Source organism: Syzygium oleosum, unplaced genomic scaffold (genome assembly GCF_021117445.2).
Source record: "Syzygium oleosum isolate NSW1041296 unplaced genomic scaffold, Sole_v2.1 Sole_v2.17, whole genome shotgun sequence".
Lineage (NCBI taxonomy): Eukaryota > Viridiplantae > Streptophyta > Magnoliopsida > Myrtales > Myrtaceae > Syzygium > Syzygium oleosum.
The window spans coordinates 8,229,380-8,253,790 of NW_026607501.1; the positions used below are offsets into that span (position 1 = coordinate 8,229,380).

General features: G+C 40.9%; 4 protein-coding genes and 1 pseudogene across 7 annotated transcripts; 4 read left to right on the forward strand and 1 right to left on the reverse strand.

Moving 5' to 3' along the window:
• Positions 1-970: 970 nt before the first annotated feature.
• On the forward strand, positions 971-2,618 carry LOC115678793 (cytochrome P450 71A9-like; annotated as a pseudogene).
• A 4,431-nt stretch (positions 2,619-7,049) lies between these two features.
• On the forward strand, positions 7,050-11,539 carry LOC115678797 (E3 ubiquitin-protein ligase RGLG2-like). Of its 4 annotated transcripts, none has more exons than XM_056319305.1 (13): positions 7,050-7,271; positions 8,110-8,383; positions 8,571-8,655; positions 8,728-8,868; positions 8,945-9,058; positions 9,138-9,235; positions 9,770-9,849; positions 9,931-10,036; positions 10,153-10,280; positions 10,391-10,571; positions 10,818-10,874; positions 11,002-11,107; positions 11,182-11,539. In XM_056319305.1, the coding sequence occupies exons 2-12, from the start codon at positions 8,135-8,137 to the stop codon at positions 11,080-11,082; spliced, it is 1,320 nt and encodes a 439-aa protein (XP_056175280.1). In that variant the 5' UTR covers positions 7,050-7,271; positions 8,110-8,134; the 3' UTR covers positions 11,083-11,107; positions 11,182-11,539. The 4 variants fall into 4 exon arrangements, with proteins under 4 accessions (XP_056175280.1, XP_056175278.1, XP_030458094.2 ...); XM_056319303.1 differs by having other exon boundaries at positions 7,053-7,271; positions 11,199-11,539; XM_030602234.2 differs by having other exon boundaries at positions 7,065-7,271; positions 10,394-10,571; positions 11,199-11,539.
• Positions 11,540-11,674: 135 nt separating this feature from the next.
• LOC115678792 (aldehyde oxidase GLOX-like) lies at positions 11,675-13,497 on the forward strand. The gene has a single exon (XM_056319302.1). The coding sequence runs from the start codon at positions 11,708-11,710 to the stop codon at positions 13,481-13,483; it is 1,776 nt and encodes a 591-aa protein (XP_056175277.1). The 5' UTR covers positions 11,675-11,707; the 3' UTR covers positions 13,484-13,497.
• A 541-nt stretch (positions 13,498-14,038) lies between these two features.
• LOC115678796 (proline transporter 2-like) lies at positions 14,039-16,801 on the reverse strand. The gene is made up of 8 exons (XM_030602233.2): positions 16,341-16,801; positions 16,010-16,234; positions 15,804-15,898; positions 15,495-15,681; positions 15,232-15,356; positions 14,925-15,140; positions 14,270-14,500; positions 14,039-14,199 (listed from the first exon to the last, which is right to left on the reverse strand). The coding sequence occupies exons 1-8, from the start codon at positions 16,465-16,467 to the stop codon at positions 14,050-14,052; spliced, it is 1,356 nt and encodes a 451-aa protein (XP_030458093.2). The 5' UTR covers positions 16,468-16,801; the 3' UTR covers positions 14,039-14,049.
• A 3,036-nt stretch (positions 16,802-19,837) lies between these two features.
• On the forward strand, positions 19,838-24,244 carry LOC115678790 (probable galactinol--sucrose galactosyltransferase 2). Its single transcript, XM_030602226.2, has 14 exons — positions 19,838-20,151; positions 20,665-20,927; positions 21,026-21,116; positions 21,204-21,252; positions 21,338-21,429; positions 21,577-21,684; positions 21,789-21,908; positions 22,027-22,437; positions 22,531-22,672; positions 22,819-22,886; positions 23,010-23,144; positions 23,238-23,467; positions 23,559-23,647; positions 23,760-24,244. Exons 1-14 carry the CDS (start codon positions 19,973-19,975, stop codon positions 24,039-24,041), a joined length of 2,259 nt encoding a protein of 752 aa, XP_030458086.2. The 5' UTR covers positions 19,838-19,972; the 3' UTR covers positions 24,042-24,244.
• The last annotated feature ends 167 nt before the right edge of the window (positions 24,245-24,411 follow it).

Sequence of the window (24,411 nt, forward strand, 5' to 3'; positions counted from 1 at the left end):
CTAACCTCGTAATGAAATACTTTGCCTTTTTGTCTGCCTATGGGGCTAAATTAAACTCCTTATTCATATTCATCTAGATGCTGAGACAGTAGATTATTAATCTATCTGATTACCATCCATTGCAGGGTCTTATAATGGACAAATGTTAGATTAAATACAGAAAGAAAAGATTATCCAAAATGAAGCATAATAGTCCAAACAAATCTTCACATAATCCAAGAAGGAGCAACGGAGATCAATTTATGTGGTAGTCAAGTTTGTTTAGCATATACCATGTTCAATTCATGGGGTGTATCAGGTATAGGAATCTCAGAAGCTCTAGAAAGAATACGATTTCAATTCGCAATTTCCATGTTGCCTTTTCGTGAGCACAAGTCAGTGATGAAGCCGCTCACGAGTTTTAGCATGTTGTCTTGTTACCCTGGTTTACATAACTATCCCTGGGTGTTGGCAAAAATTGATTTGCATTCATGGGATAGAATCTTCAGGAAAAGTGAAACAGCATAACTAAAGTTTAGGAGCTGTATGTGTTCCAAAGGTGGAACTACAATTTTTGTGGTTGGGAGAAACGTTTGCACCGGAACTTCACTTGAATTGTTCTTGGAGCTTATGGAAAGGTGGAACTAGCCTTGTTGCAAATGATTTGCCTTTTTTACTTTGTCAACCCTGCTAGCTCTTATTTCATATTCATTAGATGCTGACTTCCATACATTAGCCAGTAGGCTATTAATCGATCTGATTACCTCCATCGCAGGTCATCTACACTCAATTGTCACCATCTCCAGTCTTCTGTAGGAAATTTAGTGTGGCAAATTGATATGCTACCTGCTTATAAATCCAAGAAAAAAGTTTTATCTTCGCTTATTACACTAAGGAAGCTGAATTTAACCGTGTTTAATGCCAAGAGGAACTCGCCTATTGTCTCATGTAATCTTCAACCATAAAAAGGCGCAGAAAAACGTCATCTTTTCATGCATGGCTATCTTATCTTTCTTGTTCAGGGGAGATTGTTACACCATGAATTTTCAGCTCATTATCACCCTTGCAATCCTTCTCATCGTACCAGTCTTGTTCCTACTTTTGATTGATAAGAAAAAGAAGACCGGAGAAGCCAGGATTCTCCCTCCTGGTCCTAGGAAGTAGCCTCTGATTGGAAACCTACATCTACTCGGCTCCTCACCCCATCGCTCACTCATGCGCCTCTCAAAAGAATATGGACCAATCACGTTCCTCCAGCTCGGCTCAATCCGAGCTTTGGTGATCTCATCAGATGATGTGGCTAGGGAAGTAATCAAAACCCATGATCACGCCTTCTCTGGCAGACCAGCACTTCATGTCACCAAGAAGATATCATATAATTTTTCGGATGTTGGGTTCGGTGCCAACGGTGACTCCTGGAGAGGGCTTAGGAAAATAGTGAACTTAGAGCTATTCAGTATTAAGAGAGTTAAGGTATTTGAGTCAGTGAGGGGGGAAGAAGTGAAGCTCATGCTTGACACTATAGCTTCTTCTTTGGGTCGTGTCAATCTTAGTGAATTGGCACTTTGACTAGACAACATCGTGTGCTGGGCCACTTTTATAAAAAAATTGTCAGGCTCAAGCTGGCAGTGGTAAGAGCAAATTTCACGAGACCACCCGTGAAATACAAAACCTCATAGGATGGTTATGTTTTACTGATATCTTTCCATGGATGTCCTGGTTCAACAAGCTCAGTGGATTAGAAGCAAGGCTTGAGAAGAGCTTCAGGGATCTAGATGAGCTATACAACAAAGAGATCGAGGAGCACTGCAACCCAAGAAGGCCTAAACCCAATCATGAAGATCTTGTCAATGTGTTGCTTTGCTTACAGAAGGATCCAAATTAAGCAATCTCCCTTAGCAGCAATAACATAAAGGGTGCATTAACTGTATGCACTTCTTGCACCAAGTAGCCAATATCTTTTGATCTGTTCCTACTTTTTCCCTGTCCTTTTTCTAAGTTCCTGAGTATACCAATTTTTTGGGTGTTCAGGACATGTTCAATGCAGGTACTGATACCTCTTCTGCTGCTATAGTGTGGACAATGATGGACCTAATCAGGAATCCATGCATCATGAGAAAAGTACAAAAAGAGGTTCAAGAAACTGCAAAAGGGAAACTAAAGGTGAAAGAGAGTGACCTCCCGAAACTCATTTATCTAAGATCAGTAATTAAGGAGGTGCTGAGGCTCCACCCTCCTCTCCCTTTACTATTACCAAGAGCAACAATAGAAGCCTGCAAGATTAGGGGGTATGAAGTACCAGCTGGAATGAGTGTATTTTTCAACGTGGCGGCAATATCGACCGACCCTAAAAGCTGGGAACATCCAGAGTTTAAGCCTGAGAAATTTCTGAACAGTTCCATCGATTATAATGGGCAAAATTTTGAATTCCTGCCATTTGGTGCTGGCAAAAGGGCTGTCCTGGAATAAATTTCGGCATGGTAGTAGTGGAGCTCATGCTGGCGAATCTACTTCATCGTTTTGATTGGGAATTGCCTGAAGGTCTGAGCCTGAATGATATTGATGTGGAAGAAGCTTGTGGCTTTACTACTCAAAAGAGAACTCCTCTTTGCCTGGTGGCTACCCTGGCAAGTGATTGACAGCTTCCTGAAGCCAAAGTTTCGAGCAATCCTAGCCTTGTCAATAAATTTTAGAACAAAAGACACTTGTTGCGTCTATCGAGCATTCAAGTGCTTTGTGTCAGTTAAAATGCTTAATTTATGTGAATAACGCAAATGTCCTAGCATCTTGGCCACGTTAAAACGCTTAATGTATGTGAATATGCGTATGTCCTAGCATCTTGGCCATGTTTTAGGTTTTGCCTCCTCCAATTCGGCCATGTCGCATCTGCAGGGCAATTTAACCACGAAGACTTTTTAGTCCCTGGCTTTCTTTCCTCTGCGACGAACCTTGCAATTTCTTTTTTCTTCTTCCTAGCTACCTTTTGTGTATTTTCGTGGATTTCTAAACCCAACAAGGTAAGGACTTGCTGCATACCTTTTGTGTCATATGCTTTGAGCACCAATCTACTTGCTAAACAAACAAAGCTCCATGAAAGTCATTGAGTGGTCCGTGCTTAGCAGTTGAATGCTCTTAATCAAATTACAGTTCTCCTACAGTATAGACATGGACAAGAACACACCATGAGATATATTTTTATCTCTGAAATATGACCTTTCTTGAGGTAACGCAATGTCTGCTCAGGAAGGGGAAAAAAGGAAAGGAGGACTAGATAAGAAATTTTCAGTGTATCTGAAGAACTTTCATTCTGTTAAAGATAATTTTAGATGGAATAGGAAACGATAACACAAGTACTTAACTTGTTAAGTAAAGAAGCCTAATCCAAAATGCTCTTGTTGGAAAAGAAGTAGAGGAAACTCTAGATATGGCACATTTTTTTATGGCTTCTCTCTCATTTGCTGAGGAGAGAGAAAGTCCTCTGGAGATTTTTGACGGGAAAAGCTATTGCATTCGGCCGAACAATGCTTTCCATGGAAATCTATCTCTTGTCCATGATTTTCTAGCTAAATCTCTCCAAGATAATGGGGATTTGGCATTCTTCTGTCCCGAAGCATTGTTCGAGTTTTGTGAATGACAAGCAATTCCTCCTTCAATTGATTTGCGGGTGCACCAAGATTCTTCTGGTTCTCGTTCATGGAAGCAGATCCTTATTTAGCAGGATAACCCTAATCAATTGATCTAATTCTATGGACCAGAATTGATTAATGGAAGTAGAAGGGTTTGTATACCTTGAGCTGTGGTTGATGAGGGCTTAAAGAAATGGGATTCTGCATTGACTGGACAAATCTTGGGAAAAAACTCTGGGCTTTACAATGAGGACCATGAAGTATGATCCTTCGTCTCTGCAGCAGACGACACACTCAGGCAAGCCATGTCCTTCCATTCTGGGGGAGGAATTTCTTTTGAGATCTAAACTTTGGAAGCTTCAATCCTATGAAGAGTCTTTCTGCATGCAGAAATCGACAGTGCAATGGGCTAAATTGAGGGATCCAGACACTGCTTGTCTTCATAGAGCAGTAAAATCAAAAACATCCATGAGGACCCCCAGGAATCTCACTGATGATGAAGGGGAGGGGAAATAGAAGGGCATATAGATATGGTTCTGCTGCTATTGACTTGTATAAAGGCCTCTTGGGTACTTCAGATGAGCAATGTACACTCATCTCTGTATCTAATCTGAATGCTATAATGAATTTTAAGCAAGTAGACGATCTGCAGCGAAGTTTTGGTGGTGCCCATAACTCGGGAAGAAATTAAGGAAGCTCTATGGTCTATGAAAGGAGATAAGACCCCTGGTCCAGATGGTTCTACTGCTCATTTCTTTACATCTACTCGGTCCAATGCAGGGCCTTAGTTCCAAGAATGCTACTGCCAGGCATAAACAGTTATGGGCTAATTGGCACATCATGTGGAATGCGGATTGAAATAAGGGCATTTCCTTTTTGTAGGCTAGTCTTTAGTTGCTTTGCAGTCCAGTCATTTGACCTTTGTTACTGTTGCTTTTCCTAAGTTGAGATTGGTTTAGTCGAACTGATGTGAATATGGGCAGGTAGTCGGATTTATCCCCAAGTTTGGATTGAAGAATTGGAATGAAGCGAGTAACTTACACTTCTAGGAAAGAACAATACTCTAGGTATCACATAAAAGAGAAGCCGTTTGGTGTAGCTTTTCATACTAACTTTAACTATAAAAGGGAGTGAGGTAACTTTTATTTGGCAAACACCTTATAGTTATAATGCCTCCATTGTCGCAACAGATTTTAAGAAATTGCCCTATACTAGCTTATGAGTATTGCGGATTTAAGACATGTATCACTAAACACACTCCGAAGTTCCGGGTGAGCATAGTGTGCATTTTTTGCTTTTCCTTTTATTTTTCATTTGAAATTCAAAATTGATATTACATAAATACCTTGAATTGTCATTAGGGATGAGCAAGATGGACCGCCCAAACCGGAACCGGACCGGACTGACCGGTTTGGTCCGGTTCTCAGGAATATCGGTCATGTTCCCGGTTCCTAAAAGTGGAGCCAGTTTCCGGGCAGTCCGGTTCCTGGTTCTAGGGTGGGAACCGGACCGGACTGGACCGGATCGATAAATATATATTTTTCTAATTTTTTCATATATATAATATATAATATGTATGAAAAATATTTAATATTGGTCTCATTGAAATCGATTGTTCAATTTTTTCATATATTATATATATTTTTTCAATTTTTTCCACGGCCTTATGGGATCAAATTAGAACTACAAAGGAAAGAACGGAATAATCGGTTCCCGTTTCACCCCTAATTGTCGTGATATATAATTATTGACACTTTAAATTATATAAGATTCTTTCTGAATCATAGCAAGATGTAATTTCATTCCATATTTTATCAAAATTTTAGCAGGGCGTATTAACTTTTAAAGATGTCTCCAATACATCTTTTTATTGGAAATTTGGAGGAAGCTAGGAAAAAAAAAATAGGAAGAGGGGGAAAGTAATGGTGTGTTTGTCTTGCGGAAAATGAATGATTTGAAAAATATTATTGCTTATATCATTTCTGAAAATGAATGGATGATATGAAAATATTTAAATATAAGGCTCTGTTCATCTTTGGTTGAGCCATCATGTTTAGTAAAGTGTTTTCTAAATCATTCATTTTCCGTAAAATAAACAGAGCCCAAATGAAAAGAGAGAACAAAGTAGTTGAGAGCTATTGAGATTTATTGCAAAATTAGTTCAAGAAACATTCGAGATTATTTTTTTTTTTGGTTAAAACCGTTCGAGATTATTGATAAAAGTGTAAATCAACATTTAAACTAGCAAGTCATATTTAACGTAGAACGAGAACACGATATATGATTGGGCCAAGTTAAACCAAACCATGGTCGCTTTTTTCGATTCAATGGTTTGGTTTTGGTTCACATGCTTCTTAGCCAAACTACAATGATAAATCATTAGCTAAACCAAACCATTGTCGCTTTTTCAATTTAATGGTTTGGTTTTGGTTCACATGCTTTTAAGCCAAACTACAATGATAAATCATTAACTAAACCAAGCCATTGTGGCTTTTTCGATTCAATGGTTTGTTTTTGGTCCACATGCTTTTAAGCCAAACTACAATGCTAAATCATTAAAATCACTAACCTTTGGCTCGTTGTTCGATTATGGCAGTGTTCCAATTTTTCTCCCCTCAAGTTAACCCAAAAAAAAAAGGGGATTAAATCCAAAAAAAAAATACCAAATTTACCTTGAGTAACAATTCAGGTCTGAACTTTTTTTTATGTCATAAAAAATCATCAAATTTCATTTAAATTCCAAATCTGGCCTAAATAATTTGAAAATTTCACATTACGAGAGCTAGATTTGGGACTCGAGTAAAATTTGGTACTTTTTATTGAGACAAAAAAAAAAGTTCGGGCCAGAATTATCACTCAAGATAAAATTAGTGCTTTTTTTTTTGGAATTAGCCCAAAAAAAAAAGAGGTTAATTCCAATCTATACTACTTTACTACATAGATATTACAACTACATATTCCTTACTATAAACTACAACTAAAGTATACCCGAAAAAAAAAAAAACTACAACTAATGTATCACGTGGAAAGATCAATAAGAATGTGGCCATCAAAAACACTAAAGTACTAATTTTTTTTCTTTTTTATCATATGGTGTATAAGAAATTGGATTTGGTCATTTGATGGGCACTCGGATGTCATCTTCTTGATGATGTAAGTAAGTATAGATGGATGTTGGGTTTCTTCCACAATATGAACGGGGGGGCGGTGGGGGCGGTGGGTGTCATCGCCAATGATTTGAAGCCGGAGCAAACCAGCAATGGTAATGGACTGGATCTTTGTTTTTCTGCTGATAAAGTTTGGATCTTGAGCTCGAATGCAGCCGGATAGGGTCAGACCCATGTACACCAAATCGCGAATCATGGCCTGTATTTTAAATTCATCAGCATTATTCTCGGACGAAAAGCCTCGTCCTGGTGTCCCCACCCACCATGTCACAAGTGGAGTACGGTTGTCGACATCTTGCAAGAAAGAGGCCCCTCTTTCCCGTGTCCAGCGAAACTTCTTGGAATCACCCTCCTTCGCTTTTCCCCTCGTCTCGCCTCTCTCTCTCCCTCCTACGCGTTTCGACCCCTCTTCCGCTTTCAGATCCGATGAACTTCGCTGCCCCCGTAGAGACTTGACTCTCTCTTGACCCGTCAAGGATTCTGTATTCCTCTCCACAAGGTCAGAGTCAATTTGTTGTTTACTGTAAATTAATGGCAGCACGAGTTCCGTTTCCTTTGCTGTTTGCACTTTATTCTCTGCAAGCACCGAGAATTCGCTTCTGGGTCGCTCGGATTTGCGCTTAAAAGTGTGGAACTGTAAAGCCCTGATTATAATATGGAAGAGGGGATCAGCGAATATGCAGTAATGTCGCCTCTCGGCAACGTGGAGAAGTGGGAAAGTGTGCTCGCTTTTTGATATGGGGGGATAATTGCTTGATGGGTAGGACTAGAAACATTAGGCATTACTTTATTGTGGTATGAAAAAAGTACCTTGCCATTTGGAGAAGGAGCATGGCAAGAGGCCTTAGCGCGAAGAACTGAATTGTTCTTCGTCTTCGCCCTAGAGTGTTTTTCTCGATCCAATTTGTGTTTCCGCAGAAACTGTTCTCCTGCGAATGCATCTCTGTTATAACTTGGCTTATCTGAAAGTTGAGCATGTATGTAGACGGGTGAAGCAATGTCCGTTGGCTATCAGATAGATTTCTGTTGCATTTCCAGAGGGAAACTAGTCTTGCTTCTTGATGTTCATTAGAGGCACAGACAGTAATTGGTCATGAAAATCTGAAGATGCCGTGAATCTTGAAATCCTTATATAAAACTGTAAATTATGTGGATATTTGTCCATCTGTTGTTGTCAAGGCAAAACTATTTCCTGGATTACCGTGTTAATGTTTGGTTATGTCTTTTTCGTATGCTGAAGGAATTTCATTTCAAATTCAGACTTTCTATTCTCTGTCACTGGAGTTTTATCAAGGGTCACAAACCTTGTTATAATTGAAACTTGGGGCATGTTGCAGGAGATTCATATTTTGTGAGGAGTTCATGGGTTCTTTTTTGTCAAAACATGGAAGAACGAGACAACCTTCTCCATTTGCCTCAAGTTCACAGTCATGGAATCATCAGAGCTATCCATATCCAGCATATCCTCAACCTGAACAGGACTATGCGCCACATCCTAACTACAAACCTTCACCACCTCCTCCAAGCTACAGTGGTAACGCTTCGCATTCAAAGAGGAAGCTTGAAAGGAAATTCTCAAAAATTAATGATGATTATACTACCCTGGAACAGGTCGGATACATTTTCAACTCCACTATATTTTTTATCTAGTCTAACTCTTATGAAAGTAGTGGAATGTCGTATTGACTTGGAGTAGCATTTAAAGTGAAATTGTTACATGCGAGCTCACTTTTGGTGTTCTTCCATTCATTGCTTTTCTTTCTAGATTTTACTCACAAGGATAGAATATTTTTCTCAGGTTACGGATGCCTTGGCACGTGCTGGCTTGGAGTCTTCAAACCTGATTGTTGGTATTGATTTCACAAAAAGCAATGAATGGACAGGTTTGGTCATATACGTACAAAAATATCATTTTAGGGTTTTGGGGCTAGGAGATTGATTTGCTTCTGTAATAGGTGCAAGGTCATTCAACCGGAGAAGCCTGCATCACATTGGAGATGGTCAAAATCCCTATGAACAGGCAATAGCAATAATTGGGAAAACACTGTCATCTTTCGATGAAGACAACCTAATTCCCTGTTTCGGATTTGGAGATGGTATCATTTTTGAAATATTAATTTATATTTTAGCTAGTTAAATTTGTTGATGAGATCCTTAGTTCTGTGCTGGCAGCCTCAACTCATGATCAAGAAGTTTTTAGTTTCTATCCTGATGAGAGATTTTGTAACGGATTTGAAGAGGTTTTGACACGTTATAGAGAATTGGTACCTCAACTACGACTCGCGGGTTGGCAATTCTCTCTCTCTCCCTCTCCATTGCCTTTAGTAAAATATTCGGCTTACCTACCCAATTTTCTCAATGGCAGGCCCAACTTCATTTGCTCCCATAATTGAAATGGCCATTACAATAGTTGAGGAAAGTGGTGGCCAGTACCATGTGCTAGTAATAATTGCTGATGGGCAGGTACGTAGTCTGTATTTTGTACTTTGGATTTAAATATGGAGATTGGCTTCACTAAGAGAATTGTCACAAGTGGTGCATTCCATTTAAGCTTACTGTTTCGAAGGCAACTTATAAGCCGAGAAGCTTTTCTCGTGAATTGACAGACGTTTTAAGACTTTTCTGGGTATATTCACTGTCCACTGAATTGAATTATTGCCACTCGAGAACCTTTTTTTGCCAAATTGCAACCCAGCATTTACCGCCTGATCGGAGTGTTTTACTGAGATGCCAGTGCAGCTCTGTTCAGCATTCTCCTGATACAAATTACGACTCTTAAGTTCATGCAAAAGCCATGCTGTTTTCTACAAGTTGTGCTTGAATGTTGAGCAACAGATCTTGCTCTTGGGGTGGACATTTGATACCAAAATATGCAGAAGAATGCCATGAAGCAGAAAACATTTCATTTCATTAGTTTGAGAACACAGGCTACTTGTTCTTGCGGATAATTTCTTAGTTAGAACTCTAACAATGTCTATTATCCATGTACTCTTAAAGGTGACAAGAAGTGTTGATACCGGTCGTGACCAGCTAAGCCCGCAGGAGAGAAGTACTGTCGAAGCAATAGTCAAAGCAAGGTATTTGTTGCTGCTGAGTGTGGCTTCCTTAGTCACTTATTAGTCCGCTATTGGTTTTCTAAGGTGCCTTGTTTTGGACAGTGACTATCCCCTGTCAATTATACTAGTTGGCGTTGGTGATGGGCCGTGGGACATGATGAAAGAATTTGATGATAACATTCCTGCCCGGGCCTTTGATAATTTCCAGGCAAGTATCTTGCTAGTTCCATTCATGTTTTCCTTAGCATATTCTTCTACACCTTATACTCATGTTGTCCTTTGTTTTGGTGCATATTTCTGAAGTTTGACTTTGTTCCTTTGTAGTTTGTCAATTTCACAGAAATAATGTCAAAGAATATGGACAGATCCAGAAAAGAAGCAGAGTTCGCTCTTGCAGCTTTGATGGAAATACCTTCCCAGTATAGAGCAACACTGGAGCTGAGTATTTTGGGGTAATGGGATAATATTCGTAAAATTAAGTTATGAATCTTACTGCCATTAGTACAATGATTCTTTCGCAGTCTGCCCTTTTGTTAGTTCATGTAAATTCCGTTTAATCTAGCAGTTCTCGAAGGGGAAAAGTGATAGACCGGGTATCTCTCCCTCCTCCTCAATACGGTGCAGCTTCTTTGGGCACCTCGAAAGCTTCACGATCAAGCAGTTTTCGACCAAGCGCACCTTCTGCTAGACATGATACGTTTGTTGGCACAACTGCTTCAAGTTCTGCTGTGTCTGATAATCATGTAATTCATCCTTCATCTTCTATTATGGTGACTAACGCCTCTATGGTCGCTTGTCTGTATTCATGCCAAGATATGATCTTGTTGCAATGATTCTCTGATTGTGGACCTTTTTGAGGGTATATCGTAAGATTATCAATCACTAGACGATGCTAATGGGGTGCGGATCCATATAAGATCAATGTAATACATAGCCAATCGTTGAGGAGAATCATCCACAGTTTTCTAATATCTTTATCTTCATTTCAGGATTGTCCAATTTGCCTGACCAATCAAAAGGATATGGCTTTCAATTGTGGTCATCAGGTAATTTGTTTGTTTCCTGAATTCCCTCCTTGGCCTGCTTTCCAGTTTCCACCGTGCATTTGCATTCTCTGTTACTTTTGTTAGAAATTTCAGCAAATGCATTTGAAAGCTAAGAATTTATTTGCAGACCTGCTGCGAGTGTGGACAAGATCTGGAGTCATGCCCCATTTGTCGTTGTTTCATCGAAACTAGAATAAAGCTCTACTAAAGGAAGATCCACTGCTTTTATCAAGGTTTTTTGCCAGCACACGTTTGTTTCATATCCCAAATTTATCTTCTTTCATGCTCATTGGTGAGAACTTAGAAGTTTGTTGCCATTTTTAGGCAGATGCTATAGCGGACATCTCATAACACCGACAATAATGCAATCCCCAGTTGTCCACTGTACATACCTCATGGAATTGTCCCGTTCGTGATCTGAAGGACTCTAAGGAAGTTCCAGGTAGCTTGAGAACGGCTCGGATTCAGTCGGGCAGTACTTGCTTCAACAGGGAAGATAGAACCATCACTCACTCGAATAGATGAAATAACCCTTTTCGATTGTCTCCTTGTTCTGTTTCTTGTATGAATGTGATTATGGTTGAATTGTCCCATATCCCTACTCGACGATATCAGTTGTCATTTTATCAAGTAATTATTTGGCATCGGTGTCGATTCTTTCTTTCCTTCCTGTTATTTTGTTTTGGCTTACGGTCTTTTTGAACTTGGTGTGTGCGTGCGTGACTCTGAAGACGCATAGGAAGGAGCGAGGCACAAAGAGTGTTTCCGTTACCGCCTGCCTGTGTGTGACAATCTTTCCCAAGTTTTGCGTACCAGACGCAATCCCAAAATGCATGAGTTCCTACTCAGTCGGACCAAATCGCAAACGTTCATGTATAAATGGATTGCTATGTTTTTACTTTACGAGAACTCCTAAAACACTGCTAGTTGCTACTATTATGGCAGCTCGAAACCATGTATGCCTCCTCGTCGAATTGATGATCATTGCCATTGCTTCGCTCAAACTAGCCACGTTTTGCCGAGCAAAGGAGGGGCAATGGCAACTTCTCTTGAACAATACAGGGGTGGTGGCTATGCACATGGCGGTGACTCACCTCAATACCGTCATTATGTTCGACCAAACGGGTGCCGGCCCATCCAGCTACCGTCTCCGTAGGAGCTTCACGAGTGGAAGAAGGTGTACGGATGATTCTTCTGATGAGTCCTGCTACGCTCACTCTATCGAATACGACATTTCTAGCAATTACATTCGAGCTATGAGGCTTGAGACCGATCCTTGGTGTTCCTCGGGTTCTTTCTTGAGCAATGGAACACTTCTTCAAACCGGTGGATATGGCAACGGCTCTCGAAGAATCCGTTATTTCAGGCCTTGTTGGGATGGCCGGTGTGATTGGGTGCAATCGAAGATATCGATGTCCTCTAGAAGATGGTATTCTTCCAATCAAATACTCCCCGAGGACGATCGGGTCCTCATAGCAGGCGGAAGAAGAGTCTTCTCCTACGAATTCGTACCAAAGTTGTCGTCGACGGACGAATCTCATGATCTTCCCTTCTTGCACCAAACGTATGACAGAAATGGAGGAGGAAACAATCTATATCCCTTCCTTCACCTTTCCTCAGACGGCAACTTGTTTATTTTCGCCAACCGAGATTCAATCCTCTTCAACTATAAACAAAACAAGGTGATCAAAACTTTCCCCCGGATGCCTGGAAAAGGATCGAGGAGCTACCCAAGCTCAGGTTCATCGGTGATCCTCCCGTTGGAGCACGGCCACAAATTCCGCAAGGTGGAAGTGATGGTGTGTGGGGGAGCAGCACCAGGAGCTCATAGAGCGGCGGGAAGGGGCAAGTTCTTGAAGGGACTAAAAAGCTGCGGTAGAATGGAGATCACGGGAAACAAGCACAAGTGGAAGATGGAAAACATGCCGGGGCCACGCCTTATGAACGACATGATAATCCTTCCCACGGGCCACATCCTAATCGTCAACGGAGCTCGGCGAGGTAGCGCCGGTTGGAACAATGCGGCGGGTCCTTCCCTCGTGCCGTACCTCTACAAGCCAAAGAAGGCACTCGGAAGAAGGTTTTCAATGCTCAAGTCCACCAAAATAGCAAGACTTTATCACTCCTCTGCAAGTCTCCTCCCTGATGGGAGGATTTTGGTTGCTGGCGGGAATCCGAACCAGCAATACGTGTTTGAAAACGTGACTTACCCTACCGAACTCAGGTTACAAGCGTTTATGCCGCACTACATGGACAGAAGATACCACAAATACCGGCCGGAAAATGTCACGATAGAAACCCAAGGCGATCGCAGTGTCAAGTACGGTGAAGACTTCACGGTTCGATTCTGGCTGGGGAGGAGTTCAAGCAAAGTGGTTGAGTTTAGCATCTATGCGCCCCCCTTCACGACGCATTCCTTATCGATGAATCAGAGGCTGCTCAAACTCTTGAGTAAGAACACGGTTAGAGATGCGGCGAAGGGGTGGGTGAATGTCACCGTCGAAGCCCCTCCATCTCCTAATGTTGCGCCGCCAGGCTATTACATGCTCACAGTCGTTAATGGAGGAATTCCTAGCATATCTCAGTGGATCAGATTCATGCATGCTTAGAAGTTCTCTTAAAACTATCGCAGCAATACATGTCTAGACAAATAAATGCCACTTAATAAGCTCAAACAAAAATGAATATATACATATTCATATATATTTGATAAGTAGGAAATTATTATTGCAACAAATACACTAACAGTGGACTAATCCTGCATACAAGCCCCCACAGAAATCTATTTCTCACCATTAGTGAGCAAAAGCTGTAATTTCGCCTGATGATCATTTGTCGTTGACTTGGAACAGTGGTTCTACACTATTAGACTAGGATGTATTGTGTACTTTCTGGTTTCCTTTCAGAGCCGACTCCATTGGATCGCAAATTCTATTGGGGAAATCACTGTCTTTTTAAGACAGCATCGTTGATACGCCCTACCCGGAAATTTCTCTCTTTTCTTTGGATCGTCACGACAGGATGACTACAGAAAATCACTTTTTTTCAGGCCTCTCGGTCACTCTATACACACTATATGAAGCTTGAATCCAGAGACAATACACAGTTGCTATCACATGGACAACAACGTCCCAATGATATAAACAGTAAAATATTTATATGAGCTACGTACGATTCATGTATCGGCGAAAAAACTGTACGTGCGTGTGTTGTCAATGATCAATCGAACCGCTGCTGTTGTGGCAGCCACCGCAAGCAACAGGAACACAACCACGTTGAAACAATGCCACACCCTCGTCTCAATTCTTGCTGTTTTTCCCTTCACCTGCTTAAAAATTTAAAAAGTCATTATCGATCCTTTTGGTTTTGCAGTGATTCATGGGTGATGAATTTACCTTGAGAAAAATCAAGCTGGGAAACACAAAAGTCAAGGGAATGAGCGTGAAGGAGCCGAAGAAGTTGACAAAGTCTCCCATGAACGGAAAAGCAGCGGTCATGAAGGTATTCATTGCGAAAAGTGAAGCTCGCAAGAGCAATCGTCGTTTTAGATTCGTTGCCGAGTTCATGCTCTCCTCTAATTTCAGGAACTTGGTGTCTAAGGTCTCGTGAATCGGTGCCACAAAGATCTAGTAGTCATTGAAACAGACGTACTTCAGATGATGAACAGTTCACATACCAAGATTCAGAAAGAAATTCCGAAGAAACAAAGCAATTTCTCTGATTGTCATCGAATTAGTTGTCGCATAGTCTGATCTTCTATTGTCATAATATTGATGGAATCATTTTTAAGGATGGTCCACAAGTCCACGGACATATTCTTTCACTTGTAACTACTTATATTTGGAGTACGAGGGAACCATGTTTACTCACATACAGTTATACGTGTGCACTATGAAGCCTTGGAAAAATACTTAACATGCGAAAGAACGGCCGTTCCGTCTTTCAACCCAACCTACATACCTTTTCGGTCAGGAACGGGCTTGAACAACAATTAGGCTCAATCTGCCCGATAGGGAGCAAGCAGAAGTTTAGTTAGGAGAAGCATCTTACATGTTGGGAGATTATGGATTGGAGGAAGACGGATGAGTTGATGAAAACCTTCACCCATTTGGGCCCGCTAAGCTCTTCGGGGAGGTACTCGGACACGTCAGACCCGTACGCCCAATAACCGGCCACAGTCACGCCGTAGTACACTATGAGTCCCACTGTGTATTGCAAGCCCAAGGCCTTCCTCATGTTCTTCACCGCCGGCTTGCGAAGAGTTGACTGCGTTATTCACATTCCTTTTTTCATATGTACATAATGACAGTGATAAATTATTCGTGTATGAACTGAATGCTAAACTTGAGGCATCTACCTGAATCTCTAGTAATAAACCAGCGGTATTGCACACAATAGTGGCTGAAACCGCACCTAGTGCACCGAAGGCTTGGCCGACTTTGCTTCCTTTGAGATCGTAGTTTTTGTTCTTATCGGATTTCCCTATCGAAAACGGTTAACATTACTTTTAGACAACTCTCATTATAGATACGGCACTTATTGCACTTTTGTACATGGCTGTCCAAATCCATTCTGGCTGTATGGTGTGGAAAAACTAGTTGAATAAGGAAACATTCCTACCGTCTTTGATGACCACCATCAAGAGAAGTCCAATGAAGGTGAAAGTGAGGACGGTAGAGACGCCCAGCCAACTTCTCGTGGCTGACATGGTTGGGATCAGATAAGAAAACGTGAAATATGCTGCTCCTGTCATGCCTATGTAATATTGAAGCCTCAGGGGAGTTTCACTGAATTCTGAATTTATCTCCTGTCAATTTTTTTCAAGAGACGTTACGGATATTCTTATAAATACGTGAAGTTGTAGTCGAAATGCATGTAAAACAGATTACAAAGAAAGGGTTTGATTAATCTTAGTTCAGCATCACATGCCTTGAGAGCTCTCCCTCCCAGAAGAATGAAACCCATGTTCCCAAGCAGCAGGGTAAAAAATTGGAAAACCCAAGTGATGTAATACATTTTCCTACCTTCACAAAATGAAAACGAGGAGAGTGTAGAAATTATATGATCAAAAGAATAAATTAGCAAAAGAAAACTCTTTCGGCTTGGAGCTAAAATTGTCAAGAGAAAAGAGAGACCGAAAAGGTAGCCCATGATGTCTCGGTAGCGGATGAAGCGGTGGCCATTGATGAAGTGAAACGCTGCCAAGAGCCAATTAGCATATGCAGTGTACAGTCCCACAAGACTTAGGCAAATGATGCCCCATGTCCAACCCAAAGGCACCAACATGAGGTTCGAGAAGCTCAGTATGTATCCACAGTTGAAGCCCGTCACCAACAGCAAACCTACTTGAAGCCATGAGTCTGCAAAATTATAAGTTTAACCTTATTCTTAGCTAAAGAAAATTCATGCAAAACGTGCAGAAGATGACACTTTCGAGATCGCATTGCAGAATGATGGAAAAATGACCGTGGTCAGTGGTGTGAGCAGAGAGAGAGGCATATTGTTGATGATGATCCTGGGCATGTTCATTCACTTGGGCTGGCTCTAGGCTCGGAGCTTCCATGGCTTCCCCAGTTGATGGCGTTACTATCATGCATCTCTATGCAAGACAAGATGCCATTTTTTATCATGAGGGTACATTCTCAAGCTTGTCATGAAAATTGTTGTTTCCACAAAGTCAAATAAGTACGACACGGATAGAAGCTCATACACGGCTAGAACGAGCCACCGGTAGAGTGGTTGTTGGAGAACTTGGACATTTGGGGCATCAACGAAAGATATCACTCCCCCCGCCCCCCAAGAATGACTAGTCCCCTTTATTGGTCGCTATTATTGATTGGAGTGGTCCCTTCATTAATCACTCTTTTTGTCGCCAGGTATATGGGAGCAAGAAAAGATTGATGGCCATCTTCAACTTGGTGACGGCATTACAGGCGGACTTAGTTTTACTAGGTAATGATGCTCGAGAGAAGTTGGAAGTAATTGTGGCCACTATCAGATGATGCTTGGCTGCATCGTCTAAGCAACAAAAAGGCCATCAAAGATTCTTTCTTATGTTACCAGGGAAATCTCTTTCAGACAGACAAGAATCCTTACTGTGTTATAAGCAGTAGCAAAGCTCAGGTGGACGCAAGAAGAACCAAGCAAAGAGCCGGTGAGGGCCAGAATGGAGTTACCGTACGCGGTGCCTAATCGCTTATGAAGCCCTTTGCTAGGATCAGAACGAGCGAGGAACGAGCGATCACAAGGCTCCGCTGAAGCGCTATCGCTCGGCATGTAGTTAGCTCGAAACATGTTCATACAAGAGTTGATATTGAGCACGTAGCACGATATTAGTTTACGTTTCTCTTCAATACGGGTTTGCAATTTTCAGTAGAAAAACTTGGGCCTGAATCTGGTAGAGCCGGCCCGATATAATGACCTGGGCCTGATGGTGGTTTAGTATTAATTATGCAGTCGGCCCTGGCCCAGTCGCCAACATTACCATCAAGAGACTGTTCTGGATAATTGTAACATCAAACAGCACACCTCTTCAAAAGCAAAGAAACAAAGAAAAATGAAACTTCAGACACCAACTTCGACATTACCTTTCGATTCTAGCGCGTTCCTTTTAATTAAAATAACAAGATTACCAAAAACGAGTCTTCTGAGGGCATTTAATAGACATGTTTGACCAAAAAGCGTTTTCGTAGCAAGTTTTTACGAGCGCTTATTAAGATCATAAGGAAGCTCTACAATGACCATTACATGTGTTTCATTCTCTTCGATATTTTCTTTAATTGCATTTTATGAAGTCGTAGTAGAGTAATCAATCTGTTGTGTTATCATCCCAGTGGAATCTCGAATCGGAGGAAGCGGGGCTCATTCACTTCAAGCGGATGAATTCGTGGGACATAAAGTCCAAAGGGGAGGTGGCTTTCTTCGGGGGCTCGAGAGATGGAATAGATAGGACCCCACGAGTTTTGAAATCGACACCAGGGAATTCACACGAAAGGGAACGAGACTCATTAAGAGCATCAATGGCAGATCGGAACGCCTTGCCTACAAAGGCATCGGAATCTCATATTGACATATTGCATCCACTTAGGCTCCATTTGTTTCGCATGTACATAATGAATTTGGAAAATATTATTCCTAAAAATAATAGTTTGTATCGCTTATAGAAATGAATGAACAAAAAATATTTTTCTTGTCAACGAAAATATTTAGACATAAATAGTTGTGGATAATGAAAAAAAAAATTCCATTAACTAATTATTTCAATTTATATAAGCGATTATTTTTAAAAATATATTTTCCAAATGGAAAAATGACACAAGTAGTCCCTAAACTTTGAACTAATGTGCAATGTGGTCCCTGAATTTTTAATTTGTTCAATGTGATTTCTGAACTTTGACCTAATGTACAGTGTGGTCCCTGAACTTTTAATTTGTTCAATATGGCCCCTGAACTTTTGGTACATGTTCAATTTAGTCCATGAACTATATAAAGATGTTTAATGTAGCCCTTTCATTAATTCAAGATCAGGGACTACATACAATATTTTCATATAGTTCGAGGATTACATTGAAAATGTACCAAAAGTCCATGGGTCACATTAAACAAATTAAAAATCTATGGATCATATTGTACATTAGGCTAAATTTCAGAAATCATATTAAACAAATTAAAAGTTCAAGGACCACATTTGTACGTTAGGTCAAAGTTCAGAAACCATTTATGTTATTATTTCTTTCCAAATCTTTTTTTTTTTCGCGAAACAAATGGAGCGTAAATACTTTAATATTCTCCTTATGCATAGGCTGGATTTTGGTCGAAAAGTTGTGAAAATTGGGGAAGTATTTGAACTCGAGACTTATCTGATATCTCCTCATATTTCGCAGGAGTTAACTGTCTAGAAGCACCTTGACCTTGCCATGAATATTTCTTCATTTGATTGGATAAGAGAAAGAGATTCAAGCCATCCGAGTCAGCACCACGTCAGTTGGCCCGTGGAGAAAGCTCTGGAGATTTGTGCCCTAAAGTCCAACCTCTATATCTATATCTAGTGGCCGACTTCCATCCCCCCCATACTTTATTCTATTCAATGGAACAAATATAAACTATCAAACCCTAAAGACTGCCCTTCCATGGCTCCAATGCCTCAAATTCGGCTTGTTTTATTTCATGAACATTCGAGAAAGCAGTTGATCAATTTGATTCCAACTCTCTTTCTCCCTTTTTGTCTAGGTGTTATGGTTATCGATTGGCATGACTAACACTTACATATGGATATTGACCGGATAATTATCAAATCGGGCCTAAACATATTGTGCGGATATCAGTTCAGCCATTCAATTTTGTCGACGTGGGTCACAGCACTCTGTGTGAAATTCCAATGTAATCCTTCCAAAAAAACGCAGACGTGGTGTGGGGTGATCGTCGGCCGTCCTATATGGCACGTTGAAACAAATACCTTTACTCAAAACAACATTCCACGCAAATTGCCACTTCAGCGATTTTGGGAAACAATTGACCAGAAGGACTATACCGGACTTTCGTGTAATGTTTTAGGACTACATTGATAAAATTTTAGGATTGAATTGGCCATTTTCCCTCGTATTAACAAAAAAATGATTATTTTCTTGTAATTAACTTGGCAAAAGATGATGGTCTATTTGGGTTAGGGATATCCCACGAATAAAATCGAAAGACTTAAATTATATTTTCACTAAAATACTTGAGAGGATAGACAGCATCAGATCTAGGATTGGAATCTAAGATACATCCACAAGTTAGATGGTATTCAACAACTTTCTGCTCATGCTTGGTTGAATTTCAAAAAGCAACCGCCGAAATATGTTGACTTGAATTATTTCACGTGGTGAGATGGGTAATTGGTACACTCAACCAATGATACAGCACGTTAATGTCACAGTCCTGGAATTCGCCCAAGAACATTCTATAAATAGCCATGCCCGTCATCAGCTGATGAGATGAAACTTTCGCGAACGGTTTGACATGATTGCTCATCACCTCCATTTCATCGGTCAAAAAAGCCTTTGCTGACCTCTTGTGAATCTGCTAAAGGAAGTTATAAACGTAGACACAAGCTTATCATGACGATCAAGGGCGCGCCCATCATCAAGAATGGTTGCCTCTCGGTCAGAGGCAAGGCGGTCTTGACCGGAGTCCCGCAGAATGTTGCCTTCAAACCGGTCGGAACAGGGTCGGGTTTCTTGGGCGCCACGTCAGCAGCTCCGAGTTCCCGCCATGTTTTCAGCCTTGGAGTTCTTGAGTTAGTTCATGTTCCTCAGTAGACAGCATTTCAGTCTCTTTCTGTTTTGTTTACTTGGAATTGTTGTTGATGTCTCTGCTTTCATGGTTTTCTGGAATTCCATTTTGTTTATGGGTCTTCCACGAATTTTGTCAGTCTCTTGTTCTTACCAGAATTTAGTTCGAAAAGGATTGACTCCAATGTGTTTTCTTGATCTGAAGTTCCGATCTTTCTGCTTTCTTGATTTATGGATTCTTGAATTTTCAGTTGACTTAATTTCTATGTGTTTCCGCATAGATTGGTTATCGTTCTAAGAATCTAAAGTGATCATGTTTGTGTTTCAAGCTTAATGTTTTTGATATGTTTGAATGCCTGGTCAACTTTCTGGATGGATTTGGTGGAATCATGCATTTCTGGCTCTTGTTCCTAGATGTCCCCACGAAGATGGATCACAAGAGGACATGAATCAACAAATTCATCTATTTAATTATCCCAGGTTGTTGTAGCTTTTGGTTAATCTGCGGATTATTGCAGGGGATTCAAGTTCTTGTGTCTCTTTAGAGCCAAAATCTGGTGGATGATACCTCGGGTTGGTGAATCTGCTAATGAAATTCCCATTGAAACCCAAATGCTTCTCTTAGAAGCAAGACGGGGATCCGCTTTGGATGATGGAGTATCGGTGAAACAAAACTCTGAATTCACATTTTACATCCTAGCCCTGCCTGTCTTGGATGGGCCGTTCCGCACGAGTCTGCAGGGAAATGCCGCGAATGAGCTCCAGTTCTGTGCTGAAAGTGGTAGGAATTAGCGGCTTATGCTTTTTATCAATTGCCTCTGGTTCTGGCCTCAGCATTTTGATCTAAGACTTGGCTTCTCTTCCTTCTCAATGCTTCAGGCGACGTCAATGTGACGACAACTGAAGTACCCGAGGCAGTATTCATCAACTGTGGAGATAACCCGTTTGATCTCATCAAAGATTCAACCAAGTATGCTTTGTTCTATCCACCATATTGGTTCTCTCTCTACTTCTTTCTTGATGGACATTTTTAACATTTTAATGCACTCGGATACAGGATTCTGGCGAAGCATAAGGGTACTTTCAGCCACATCGACGATAAAACGGTAAGGAACTTCTTTAATTACTTTTAACTGCACTACCAAGATAATGACTCCGCCTGCTGACTTTCTTTCGATATGATGTCGGTAGATCCCCCCACACCTTGATTGGTTTGGATGGTGCACATGGGATGCTTTCTACTCCGAAGTCAATCCCAGAGGAATCAAAGAAGGCCTCCAAAGGTGCAATGCAAATGCCAAGCCACATTTCAGTTTTGAATGTGGAAGAAGGCAAATTTTTATTTTTATTTTTTGGTCGGAGGAAGAAGTCAAAATTAACTGACTTTTAATGTATAAAAACACTGAGCAGCAGTAATTACTTGTATGCAGTTTCTTGGAGGGAGGCTGTTCGCCGAGATTTTTGATCATCGATGATGGTTGGCAAGACACAACAAATGAATTTTACAAGGACGGAAAGCTGATTGTTGAAGGAATGCAGTAAGTTCGCGATTTTCTTCCACCAGATTGATTCTTCCAAAACCTTGTAATGCCTCTACTTATTCAAATCACCCCCATGTTCTCTTCTGCCATCGATGATTCAGGTTTGCCACCAGATTGGTTGATATCAAAGAGAACAAGAAATTTAGAAGCTCGGTCTCAGAGGATTCCTGCACTGATTTGCACGAGCTGATTGATTTTGTCAAACAGAAATACGGACTGAAGTAAGACCATGGAGCCTCAACAATTTATCATATGTATAATCAGCTGTCATGTCGTTACTTCAAAATTCAAACTTTCTCAAGCTTGTCGTGCCTTGAACTCGATGATTTTATTGTGCAGTTATGTCTACCTGTGGCATGCATTAGCTGGTTACTGGGGAGGAGTGCACCCAACATCTGAGAAAATGAAGAAGTACAACCCGAAGTTGGTATATCCAATTCAATCACCTGGTAACCTTGGTAACCTTCGAGACATCGTTATGGACAGCTTGGAGAAATATGGAGTTGGAGTAATAGATCCTGAGAAAATATATGACTTTTACAATGACCTCCACGGTTATTTGGCACGCTGTGGTGTTGATGGAGTAAAGGTGGATGTTCAAAATCTCATTGAAACCATGGGCAATGGGTATGGAGGACGGGTTACATTGACTAGACAATATCAAGAAGCTCTCGAGCAATCTACAGAGAGGAACTTCAAAGAAAACAACCTAATCTGCTGCATGAGTCATAATACGGACTCTATCTACAGGTACTTCCTTTTGCTCGTTATCTTCTTTTGCCAATGTCCTTATAGTAAGGTCGAAATGCCATTTCATAAGGCTTTACTGTTTGTTGAGGTCAGTTCCAAGAAGAGTGCAGTTGCGAGAGCATCAGAGGATTTCATGCCACGAGAGCAGACATTTCAGACTTTACATGTTGCCTCTGTCGCGTATAATGGCCTTCTTCTCGGAGAGATATTTGTGCCAGATTGGGACATGTTCCTTGTACGGTTCCTTGTATTCGCGGATTTTCAACTCACTACTGCATGATTTCTCTTATTCACTAGCCAAGGGCTAGTGTCTTCAGCATTTGCTGCAGAACTTTACTTTAGAGACAACATATGCTAAGTCCATTAACTGGTTCTTTTCAGAGCAAACATGAAACCGCCGAGTTTCATGGCGCAGCAAGAGCATTGGGTGGCTGTGCCGTTTATGTCAGGTAGCTATTGTTCATGAATGGATTATGAGTTCAAATAACATGTGAAAACTCCAAGCACCCATAGTATAGCAACTTTCTTAAGTAGAGAGACATTCTTACAATGAAACTTGGGTTGTGTAACAGTGACAAACCCGCCAACCATGACTTCAACATCCTGAAGAAGCTGGTTTTGCAGGATGGTTCTGTCCTAAGAGCTAGATATGCTGGCCGGCCTACTCGTGACTGTCTCTTTGAAGATCCTGTCATGGATGGCAAAAGGTAAATATGCTTTCCACTCGGCATTGCCCTTGAAGATCAAGAAATAATCCCTGTGAATTAATCTTCCATTGACTATGCTTTGATCTTCTGCAGTTTGCTCAAGATATGGAACGTGAACAAGTTAACAGGCATAATTGGTGTATTTAATTGCCAAGGAGCAGGAAGTTGGCCTTTGAAACAGGATTTACAAGATAAGTCATTATCACCACCCACTAAGCTTCCTCCCATCTCAGGATGCATCAGTCCTGCCGATGTTGAATTTCTTGAAGAAATTGTAGGTGAAAACTGGGATGGAGACTGCGCGGTGTATGCGTTCAACAAAGGTGAACTTCAGATTCGCTTGCTTCTTTCCACCAGACTTCACTATTTGTGCGTAAGCTTCAATTCACAGAGTCTGAAATGTTCTTATCGCAGGATCACTCTCCAGATTGTCAAAGAGAGGAACTCTTGAAGTTTCCTTGAAGACTCTGGAGTGTGAAATATACACAATATCACCAATAAGGGTAATTGTTCTCACCTTTTTCTATTTTGCTCCTGATTTTTCCATCATTAGGGCATTCCTTTCCCTCTTTGGTTTATTATACTCATGCAGGGAAAGCAAATTGTTCTTAACAGGTTTTCCTTGAGAATATTCACTTTGCTCCAATAGGCTTGCTGGACATGTACAACTCAGGAGGAGCAGTACAAGCTATAAAATGCACCACCATACTATCAGAGGGCATAATAACTGTAAAAGGTCGAGGATGCGGCCGATTCGGATTCTATACAACCTCGAAGCCAAAGTGCTGTAAAGTGGACACCAAGGAAGTGGAATTCACTTACAATGCTGAAGATAATATGTTGACAGTAAATCTTCCAGAAGAATGTAAACTAAGGGATATTGAAATTGATTACTGAGGATAAGCTGCATTAAAATGTAACGGTAAGAAGAAGAATGTAGATATTGTATTCATTATTGACAAGTTGTGTCAGTTTCCAAGAATGAGTTGGATGTCCGCACTTCATTTGTATCTTTAAAACTGTAATTCGCAAAGAGTCCGTTCAAGCTTATATGTCCCTCATCTCATTTTCATTGAACAATAAAAATAGAAATTTTATTACGGCGACATTGCAGATTTGAGTCTCTTTATTGCCTTGACTTTCTCTGTACTGATCTGATCACACTGCGGCACACGATGCAGTGCTGCATGACAATCTCAAGCTCCAGCAACGATTATCCTGCTGTTCAAGCAGTCATATTCTTTGGAATCAGCTAGCTTGACTAGAT

Coding starts and splice junctions, on each gene's coding strand:
- LOC115678792 (XM_056319302.1), top strand. CDS start 11,708: ATGAGTTCCTACTCAGTCGGACCAAATCGCAAACGTTCATGTATAAAT.
- LOC115678797 (XM_056319305.1), top strand. CDS start 8,135: ATGGGTTCTTTTTTGTCAAAACATGGAAGAACGAGACAACCTTCTCCA. Junction 9,236..9,769: donor TAATAATTGCTGATGGGCAG/GTACGTAGTCTG, acceptor GTACTCTTAAAG/GTGACAAGAAGTGTTGATAC. Junction 10,875..11,001: donor CTTTCAATTGTGGTCATCAG/GTAATTTGTTTG, acceptor ATTTATTTGCAG/ACCTGCTGCGAGTGTGGACA.
- LOC115678790 (XM_030602226.2), top strand. CDS start 19,973: ATGACGATCAAGGGCGCGCCCATCATCAAGAATGGTTGCCTCTCGGTC. Junction 21,909..22,026: donor AAACAGAAATACGGACTGAA/GTAAGACCATGG, acceptor TTTATTGTGCAG/TTATGTCTACCTGTGGCATG. Junction 22,438..22,530: donor AATACGGACTCTATCTACAG/GTACTTCCTTTT, acceptor TGTTGAGGTCAG/TTCCAAGAAGAGTGCAGTTG.
- LOC115678796 (XM_030602233.2), bottom strand. CDS start 16,467: ATGATAGTAACGCCATCAACTGGGGAAGCCATGGAAGCTCCGAGCCTA. Junction 15,141..15,231: donor GTTTATTACTAGAGATTCAG/GTAGATGCCTCA, acceptor TGAATAACGCAG/TCAACTCTTCGCAAGCCGGC. Junction 14,200..14,269: donor CCAGCTTGATTTTTCTCAAG/GTAAATTCATCA, acceptor ATTTTTAAGCAG/GTGAAGGGAAAAACAGCAAG.